Source organism: Gallinula chloropus, assembly GCF_964237585.1.
Source record: "Gallinula chloropus genome assembly, chromosome: 11".
Taxonomy (NCBI): domain Eukaryota; kingdom Metazoa; phylum Chordata; class Aves; order Gruiformes; family Rallidae; genus Gallinula; species Gallinula chloropus.
The window spans coordinates 4,020,302-4,030,262 of NC_140096.1; the positions used below are offsets into that span (position 1 = coordinate 4,020,302).

At 61.3% G+C, this 9,961-nt stretch overlaps 2 protein-coding genes across 2 annotated transcripts; both read left to right on the plus strand.

The window, feature by feature from the left end:
- Nucleotides 1–422: 422 nt before the first annotated feature.
- Nucleotides 423–2,531, plus strand: ASB12 (ankyrin repeat and SOCS box containing 12; the record flags this gene model as incomplete). Its single annotated transcript, XM_084269125.1, is given in 3 exon segments — nucleotides 423–455; nucleotides 458–1,250; nucleotides 2,310–2,531. Coding segments are annotated over 3 exon segments (960 nt in total). The 3' UTR covers nucleotides 2,444–2,531.
- Nucleotides 2,532–5,921: 3,390 nt separating this feature from the next.
- Nucleotides 5,922–9,209, plus strand: AMER1 (APC membrane recruitment protein 1; the record flags this gene model as incomplete). Its single annotated transcript, XM_084269146.1, has 1 exon — nucleotides 5,922–9,209. One exon carries the CDS (start codon nucleotides 5,922–5,924, stop codon nucleotides 9,207–9,209), a length of 3,288 nt encoding a protein of 1,095 aa, XP_084125272.1.
- Nucleotides 9,210–9,961: the final 752 nt, after the last annotated feature.

Sequence of the window (9,961 nt, forward strand, 5' to 3'; positions counted from 1 at the left end):
CCACCTGGAGCGTTGTGTCCAGTTCTGGGCTCCCTGGGATAAAAAAGCCAGGGATCTCCTGGAGAGAGTCCAGCGGATGCCATGAAGGTTGTCAGGGCAAGCAGGGCTGTGACTGGGAAGGCTAAAGCCCACCTGGAAATAAAGCTGGCAAGGGATATAAAGGATAATAAAAAGGGGTTTTTTAGGTATGTAAGCAGCAAAGGCACAACTAGAGATAATGTGGGTCCCCCTACTGAACAAAGGGGGTGTCCTGGTAACGGGGGGTGCTGAGAAGGTGGAGATACTGAATACCTTCTTTGTTGAGAATTTCTGTTAAATTGTGCATTTTAAAAAAATAACCCAAAGAGGGTGTTGGTGTCAGGAGGCTGCCTAACCCAGTGATGGTTTTGTTGTCTTGTAGATCTTTGGCTTTACTGTTTATGATGAAAGCGGTACGTGGGAGACAGACCCGAAAACAATGAGCCTAATGGATATCACGAAGATGTTCTCCATGCTCCAGCCCCAAGAAGAAGAAGATGACAATGGAGAAAGCGAGGAGCTGAACCGGGCCGTCTGCGAGGACGATCACCAGACCCTTGATAACCTCCTGTGCCAAGCCAGGTATAAGAGGTTCATCAACCGCCGGAGCGGCTGGGGCGTGCCCAGCACCCCGCTGCGCCTGGCTGCCACCTGGGGCCGTGTCAGGAGCATGAAGGTCCTCTTGGCCCATGGGGCAGAGGTGGACAGCCTGGACGTGAAGGCTCAAACCCCACTCTTCATGGCGGTCAGCAACAGCCACCTGGAATGCGTGAAGGTGCTCCTGGATGCGGGGGCCAGTCCCGCCGGCAGCATCTACAACAACTCCTCTCCGCTGCTCATCGCCGCGAGGGATGGGGACGTGGGCATCTTGCAGCAGCTCCTGGACCACGGCGCTGAAACCAACGTCCAAGCGAGGCTGCCTGAGTGGGCTGCCAACTCGGTGGCTTGTTCCGGCCCCCTCTACCTCGCCGCTGCGTATGGGCATCTGGAGTGCTTTAAGACGCTGTTGCTTTACGGTGCCGACCCCGACTATAACTGCACAGAGGAGCGGGTGATTGCCCAGATCAAGGAACCCAAGACTCTGCTGGAAACCTGCCTGAGGCACGGCTGCAGGAGTGAGTTCATCCAGCTGCTCATTGACTTTGGAGCCAACGTGTACTTGCCCCACATCACGGCAGCCGCGGCAGCACCACCACGCAGCAAGGGGCTGGAGCTGCTGCTGCAGGCAAGAGGTAAACCATGCCTGTGGCCTTGTGCCTGTGGCCTTGTGCCTGCGAGTTCCTTCAGCTTCTCCTTTGCTCCACCTCTGCTTCTGGAGAGCCTCTCCCAGGCTTTCCTATGACCTTCAACTGCCTTCATGGCATCACTTGAGTGCACGGGTCCCTCTAGTCGTAAACTCTTGCTTTGGCAGGGGGGTTGGACCCAATGATCTCTTGAGGTCCCTTCCAACCCCTAAGATTCTATGATTCTATGATTATTGCTGTTTCACTCTGAACTCTACTCCTCCCTCTGCCCTGATGACCACTGTGTTCAGGCCAAAAGATACACCCTCCCTTCAAGTCTCCAATACTGAACAGCAAGAGAGGGACATCACGAGGTTAGGCAGAGTAGGTCCACCACCAGTGATTAAATCTGATCGCTTGGGTCCATGTGCCAACGCAGGAAACAAAATAAACTGCTGGGATTTGGAGGAGGCTGCCACAGGAGGGCTCATTTCTACTGAATGCCCACCAAATATCCTCAACTCCTGCAGCTGGCAGCAGGCTGACACCTTTTGGGTCTGGGCTGTGACTCTCTGCAGACACTGTGTCCGTTTACATGGTTATCTTCCCTCCTGGACTCGCCATGTCTGCTTCTCCTGGATGTTTCCAGGCATTTGCTAAAGCAGCTGCTTTCACTGAGGGTCTGTGCTGTGGCCAGGGCTGGTCTGCAGCATGTGGAGATTTCCTCAGCCTCGATTTTCCACTTAATCAATCCGTTAGGTTAAAAGCTGCGTTTTTAACCATTCCTCTCCTTTCTGCTGCTCAATTCTGGCTCCCCTGACCACCTCTGTCCAGGAAAACTGCACCTATTTCCCAGTGGTGGTGGGTGACCTTATCTGGGAGCGCTCAGCCCCTGCAGCCCGCACGCTGCAAGGCCCCCCCACCTCAACATGCAGCACAACCAGCCCCAGCTTTAGTTTTGCTCTATCCAGGGCCCTTTGCTTAGGGCAATGCCCGGGTTGGAGGGGAGTGAGGTCTTGTGCTGTGGAGGTGGCCATCTCATTTTTTTTCCTCCCTCTTCTTCCACAGCCCATCCCAAATCCTTGATGTCTCAGTCCAGGCTGGTGATGAGACGGCTCCTGAAGCAGGCTGGGCACCTGCATGCCGTGGGTGAGCTTGAGATCCCGATGGTCCTGAAGAACTACCTCCGACATCAGCTGTGACGCGACGCGACGTGACGTGACGCACAGCCCGCGGCGGGAGACACCTGCCCCGTGCCTTGAGTGCGCGAATTAAACAGCGCCCTGCCCTCGGCGCAGGGGGGAACTGCCCGCTGGGATCTGTGGCCATGGAGTGGTTTTTGCTGGTGAGGGGTCTCTGGAAAGCGGTGCCGGTGCGAGCAGATGGGGAGTGGGGTGGGGACCAAAGGGGGGAGACCTCGGCTCCGCATCAGGGCTGTGGTAGAGCGGGACCAGGTGTAGCCGTCTGACTGTAAAACCTCTTTGCTGATGGATTTTACACCTTGGATTTGGCACTGGGTGGAGAAGGGGCTGGGACCAGGTGAGGAGGGCAGAGGGAGAGGAGCAAAGGCAGCTTCTCCCTCCTCCGCTCCTGGGGCAGAGCGGGATGGAGGGACACACAACCAAGCTTCGTGCCTGTAGCTTTGCCTGCAGCGTGGCCTCAGCTGCCCCTAACCCCCCTCCCAGGGTGCTCTCCTGGTGCTTGCTTTGTCTGGCCACCTGGCGAGGGTGGATGAGAGGCTGGACCAGGCTGTGCCTGCACAGCCCATCACCACTGCATCACCGTTCTGGGATGCTTCCCACCCCGAGAACATGTCGGTGCAAAGCGGTGGGAGAAGCGGCCAGAGGCACCAGCATCCCCCACTTGGTCTTTAAACATCATCTCACTCATCTCACGTTATGGCTGAGGGGTCTGCCTGAAATGAAAACCGCTGCTGTGATTCACTTTGTATGGTGACAGACCCCGAACCAGCCAGCTGGCACCTTCAGAATGGATGTGAGGAAACGCTGCAGATGGGGAATTTCAGGCTGAGCTCAGTGCTGGGCACCCTGGCAGCGGTGCTGCCCCCCCACTCACTCCTGCCGTTGACAGGGCTCCAGCGCCTGTGCCTGGTGATGGGGATGACTATGGGTGGGTCTGCTTATTCTTCCCTCCAGCCAGAAGATGAGGGATAGACCACCCTGCTCCTCAGCAGCTTAGCACAAAGACACCAGTGATGCTCTGGACCACTTTTGGAGCGTAGCAGAATATATCCCCCCCCAGTTTCATCCACCCTCCTGTAACTGTGTGGCTGGGGCAGAGCTGTGGGGTGGGCGGGCATCACCCTTTGCACAGCACAGGTGTGATTTTGTGTTTATGGGCTTGTTTCAAAGGTGGTGGAAACCTATTCATCAGCGACTATTAATCAGGCTGGCCGAAGCACTGGGGTTTGCTCTGGGGGGAGCAGGACTGGTGCGTGGGAGGGGTCGTGGGTGGGCTGAAGGCACGAGGAACCAGGGCAGGGGGAAGGACAAACCCCTCTGGTTTCGGGAGGGATGACCCCAACGAGCCCCAGCCCCGCCTTGCTGCCAAGGAGAAGGGCCGGGGCCGGTTCGGGGCTCCACGTGAAGCGAGCCGCGGGCGTAGGGGAGCGAGTCCGGGCCGGTGGCGAAGGGGCTGGGGCAGCTCTGCCCAGCCCGGCCGCGGAGCTGGGACCCCGTACGGGTGCCCCGCGGCGGGCAGCGAAGGAGCGACAGCCAGAGGCCCGGGGGGGTCTGAGCTTCAGGGAGGCGGGGCCGTCAGACCCTGGCAGGGCCCGGCGGTGGGGCCGGCGGCGGCCGCTGGCGGCGGGTGACGTGCGGTGACAGCGGCACCGCGCCGGCCGCGCCCGCACGTGCACTGACGCCGCACGTCACAGCCGCGCCATCTTCCCCCTCGCGCCCGGCGTCGCACGCCCGCGGCGGGAACGTGACCCGAGTCCCCTCCCCACCTTCCCGGCGGGTGCGTGCGGGCACGTCGCGGCTGCCCGACCCCCCGGGGCCGCCGCTGCTGCTGCTGCCGCCCCCCCCGCCACAACCGCCCGCCGCAGCCCCGCCTCCGCGTGATGTCACGACATGCGCGCCCCGCCCCCGTCACAGAGCCCACGCCCTTAACGTACGCGCGGCCCCGCCCCGCCCGCCGCAGAGGCCCCGCCCACGCTGCCCGCGCCGGGCGGACCCGCTGCCCCCGCGGCCACTTGCCCGCGGCCTGGGCTGGCCCGGGCGGGCGGCGGGACGGGCCGCACCGGGCCGCAGACAGCTCCGCACGGCCCCGGCCCCGTTCCGCGCCCGCGCCCACCCCCGGCCGTTGCCGCCCCGCGCGGCCGGTAAGTCCCGGGGAGCGGGGGATGGGGGTGGGAGGGGGAAGGGAGGGGACGAACGGCGCGCGGCTTCCCCGCGGCCGCCGAGCGGGGCGGGGGCTGCGGGGCCGCGGGCTGGGCCCCGCCTCGCCCTGCCCCATCCTCCCGGGGCGCGGGGTGGCCGCGCGTCCTAATGGGCGCTGCCCGGAGTTTGGCGGAGCCCGACGGGGAGAGGGGCCGGGGCAGGTAGAGCCGGGTCTCCGCGGCCTTTGCTCCCGCGGGGCGCGGCGGGACGCGAGCGGGGACTTTGCTTGGCGGGGGGGGGCCGGCTTGGCTCGGCCGGACCCCGCGGCCGGGCCCTTCGCAGCCGGCCTGGGGCCCGGCGCGGAGCCCGCTTGCCTCGGGCAGCGGAGCGGGGCTGCGGCCTCTCGCAGCCCGGTGCGTGTTGAGGGGCTGGTCCCCGCTGCCTGTTGCCCTGGGGACTGCCCAGCTCTCTTCCCCAGCCCCGCCGGCGGCCGGTCCCGGTGCTGCCCGATGGGGCCGGTGCTGACGTGGAGCCCGAGGGAAATAAATTCCGCGGGGAATTCCTGAAATCCTGGGTTTTACTGCCCCCTCCCCACTTCTCAGGCAGCCCCGGGGTGTGGATACGTGTGTGTGACTTCCCTTCAGGCCTGGCTAACCAGACCCCTGGAAAGAGATGCAAGGAGAAGCCCAGCAGCGCTCCGGGGGGGGGGGGGGGGCGGGTCTGGGCCACCTGGGGCTCCATGAAGGCTCCTGGGCAGACCTGGCAAAGCCCGAGTTGTTGGGAAGAAGGTTTTGCCTCCTGGGAGCAGGTGAACCTCAGGGCTTGTCATAGACTGTAGAGGCAGAGTGATGCTGTGCTGTTGTTACCCTGTCTTGAGGAAAAGAAAGGAGTGAAGATGGCATGTTTGCTGCTGGGTCACAGGAGCCATTGTTGGGGTGATGGCAATAAAGCTGGGGTCCCAGAGGGGTTGGAGCGAGGCAGCTCAGGGGTCAGACCAGCCTGTCCCCAGGCAGTGGGGATGCAGCCAAATGGAGAGACGGGGCTGTCCTGCACTTCCAAACTGGTAAATCTGTAGATAATGATGTTTTTATGTCTGGCTTTAAGAACTGGAGGGAGCTGAGCAGCTGTTGGAGAGTTTTGCAGTTCAGGCAGGAGGTGACGCTCTTCACCTGGTCACACCTTTGCCTCTGGCTTTGCACTGTCTGCTGCCGGTCTCCTCATCTCTCTCCCTTTCCTTTCCTTTAGACCAGCTGCCATGCTTCGATCTCTGCGCCCAGAAGAGGATTCTGCTACCAAAGTCATCCTTTCCAGCTAGATGCACCCAAACTGACCAGCTGCCATGGAAACGGGCAGTGCGGAGGAGCCTGCCCGGAGCAGGTCGCAGTCAGTGGTCTGCGGGCAGCAGGAGGGAGGTGAACAGCAACGGGAAGAGACCGGGGACCGGCTGCCGGAGCAGGGTGATGCTGCAGAGCCGCAGCAGCCTCAGCCGCCCGCTGGCAAGCTGAAGAAAACGGCTTTCAAACTGTTTGGAGGGAAGAGGAGCATCTGTACGCTGCCCAGTTTCTTTGGTGGCAGAAGCAAAGGCCAGGGGAAAGTACCCTCTAAAAAAGGCCTCAGTAAATGTAAGACCCACGACGGGCTTAGCGGTGCTGCGTACGAGAGGTGCGGTGGGGCGCAGCTGGAAAGCCCTTCGGAGGGGAGCAGGGACACCCATCCTTGCCTTTTGACGAGCTCCCAAAGCGCTCACCTGGCCATAGACACCACTGCCAAGTTTGATTTCATCCAAGGGGACAACTCTCCACCCGGGAGTATCGAGGGCTGTGAGAAGAAGCCCAATGGAGATAAGGTGTCCTTCCCCAGAGCCAAAAAAGGCCTGAAAGGGTTTTTTAACAGCATCCGGCGTCACCGGAAGAGCAAAGCTGCTGAGTGTGAGAAGACAGAGCTCCCTGAATGGACTGGGGATTCGGAGGAGGCTGGCAAAGCCCCTGGGGTGGGAGCAGAGAGCAGCGTAGGGGCAGTGGAGGGAAGGGGCCTGGGAGCTGTCCCTCTTACCACAGGGTGCCCGGGGAGCTCGGAAGATGACCGCTCGGTAGGCCCAGCTGCTGACTGTGGAGAGGCTGCCGAGCCCGGCTGTCTGGCGGCTGATGAAGGCAGCTCTGAGGGCGACTCGGCCGTGCCGGGTAAGAGGGAGCTGGTGGATACCAAACCGGAGGCTGACGCTGTTGACTGCACCGAGTTTGACGGAGGTGACCTGCTGCTGGCCTTTCACCCGGAGTTTGCAGACGACAACCCTCCCTGCCTACACTCCGGGGACCTGCTGAGCCTCATCTTAGGAGATGTCACATCTCTGAAGAGCTTTGATTCCCTGACAGGGTGCGGGGATGACATTGCTGAGCCCGACATCGCTGAGAGCAGCATCTCCGTGGAGCGCAGCAGAGATGCCACTAAGCGGAGCTCCTGCCTGGTCACCTACCAGGGCGGTGGGGAGGAGATGGCCATGCCTGAGGAGGCGGAGGAGTACCTCCACCAGATCTGGAACAGCCACGCAGTGGGGGACACGAGCTACGGGGCCCAGGTGTCAAGTAGCAGTTTGGAGACACACCCCTGGCACGAGGCAGAAGCCCACCCTTACGTGGGGGATGCAATGGATGGCGTTGACCTCCTGACACCACAGAGTGACCAGCAAGAGTCTGCCCCTAACAGCGATGAGGGTTATTACGACTCCACCACGCCGGGGCCGGAGGATGAAGGTGGCGATGGGTTGGGTGAGCTCAAGAAGGAACGTCTTCCCCGTGACAGTTACAGCGGTGATGCGCTTTATGAGTTTGATGCACTGATGAGCCCCTCCCATGGGGAGGAATCGCTGTTTGAGGGCAAGGTCTCACGCCCGGGGATCTTCAGCTACTTCTTGGACTTCTGCCTCCCTGCTGAGCAGAGCCCTTTGCAGCTGATGGATCAGAAACGAGGGGTGATGGAAACAGAAGAAGAGCGGCTTGCGGCCATTCAGAAGGAGCTGCTGTACTGGGAGCTGCAGAGGGAGCCGATCCTGAAACGCCTCGATGTGCCTGGCAAGGAGAAGTGTCCCCAGGAAAAGCAGTGCGTTGAATGTAAAACTAGAGCAGCCAACTCGATGGGCAAGAATCCGAGTGGCCTCGGCAGCGAGCCGGTGGCCTCGTCTGCCCCGAGCAGGGCTGTGAACAGTGCGGTTTTGGTGGCTGGAGCTGAAAGTCCAGAGTGGAGGGATTTTCCAGGGACTCTGTGTCCAGACAACGGTTACAACAGCCCAGAAGCCCAAGGAAGTTGCCTTACTCAGCTCGCGAAGAACAACCCGGGGTTTGATTCGGAATCGGACCGCAGGTTGTTCGGGGGCTCCATCCACGGCATAGCCCCAGCCAAAACAGGAATGTTCCCCAGCTACAGACTCCCTGAGCATGTGGGTGGTGGCGGAGTGGAGACTGCCACCGACGAGCCCGAGCATGCTGTGAACTTCTCACAAGCGCTGGTGGAGTTCGCCAGCAGTGGGACCCTCTTCTCCAGCCTCTCCGAAAGTTTGGGGAGCTCTGCCTCCAGCTCTTCCTTCACACAGAACCTCCCTGCCCTCCCCACCATGGTCACCTTTGACGTTGTCGATGTGGAGCAGGAAGGAGAAGGGGAGTGCGAGCAGCATCCCGAGATGAACGGCGGGGAGGACATTGCCGAGGCCTTTGACGATGGCTACGGACAGAAGGAGTCGTTGGCTGAATGTGACGAGAGAATGTCCCCGGGGTGTTCCCCGGGCTCCTTCCTGAGCTGCAACTGGGGTGTCGGCAGCCTGCCCCGCCACCTGCGCCTCCATGGGCTGAGCCCCTCCATGCCAGCGCCACTCTCCGTTGACCGGAGGAGCCGCTCACTTGACACGGAGAGCCTGGAGTTTGAGCTTGCCGATGCACCGGCTGCCAAGAACGGCCCTCGGCCCTGCCGGCTCTGGTCGAAGCGGGAAGGTGGCAAAAAGGACTCGGGCGGAGCAAGGAGGAGCCGGAGCAAGGAGGAGGGTGAGCTGGTGGCTGCTGACAGCAGGTTGAGCTGGTTGGGCGCGCAGCACCTCCAGCGCGACGCCGACATGGCTGCCGGAGGGATGAAGTGCTGGGCTTTTGCTCCAGCTGCCGCGATGGAGAGTGCCTGGGAGTCATCGGAGCAGCCAGGCACCGCACCCCCTTTCCTGCCTCTTTCCCGGGGCGTTGTCGGAGAGGCTGCGGACAGGCGGCCCCCAGAGCCAGAGCTGAGCAGGCACCCGCTCAGGCCTTCCAACTTACCTCTGCTGACCGAGGCAAGGTGGCCCTGGGAGCCAGCTGGGTCCTACAGGTCCCACGGTGAAGTCACCGCCAAAAGCCTGTCCCGCTTGTTACCCTTGGGAGAAACTGCACCCCAGCTGCCCCCGAGCTTGAGCTTCCCTTGCTCCCCAGAGAAACGTGCCAAGTGCAAACCCGTGGGCATCGCCCAGGGTGTGCCTCAGCATCCCCACGGCAGCCCCGACACCCTGGCAAGCCCAGAGTGCTGCGGAGAGCCCCTGAAAGGCAGAGCCGCTCCCGGGTACGCGCTGCCCGCCGGCAGCCGGAGCACTGCGCTGAATGTCACCGAAGCCGAGTAGCTGCTCCCGGGAGGGCACGAAAGGGCTTGCAGCATGCAGGGAAGGGGAGAAATAAACAGGAGTATGACTGGAATTTAGATCTGGGCTGGTCAGGGTGAGCTCCTCTCCCACAGCCGTGGTTCGTGGTCTCGCCACTGCAGACGCTCTGGTGGGCTTCAGAGCCGCCTCCAGGATTACGCACGTTAACGCTGAGGCACTTTCTTGTTTTCCAGCGTGAGCTGTTGCGCTCTCAGATGCCAGTTGCAGCCCCCAGCGTGCTCACATTGCTGCTAGAACGAGAGCTGGGAACGGACCCGTTGCTGGCGTGGCAGGTTTGGGGGTTTCTGCCGGACTGGAGCTGGGGCAGCAAGCCTTGGGGAGACTTTTGAGAGCAGTTGGGGTTTTCTGTTCCACGTCTTGGTGAAGTGTTTTGGTTCACGCTCACTTTGAATGTTTCCCATCTTGGTCTCGATTTGGGGAGGCTGGGAGGAAGGACACTGGTTATTTCTAGAGTGAGGATGGGAGGCGAGTCAGCTGAAAGGGGAACTTTGCAGCAATGTTTTTTGTTTATTGGGATTTTCTTTGCCCCAAAGGAGAGCAGGAGCATTTGTGTGCGTGCCAATAACGTTTTCCAGGTCTGGTTTTCATTCGCTCAGAGATACCGTGCTCGGAGAGATGTGCTGTTGATGGTGCCCCCTTTAAGTGTCAGTCCCTTCTTTGTTGTGGTCTGTCTCCATGGTGTGTAATTCCCAGTTTTGAAACCTTTCCCTGGG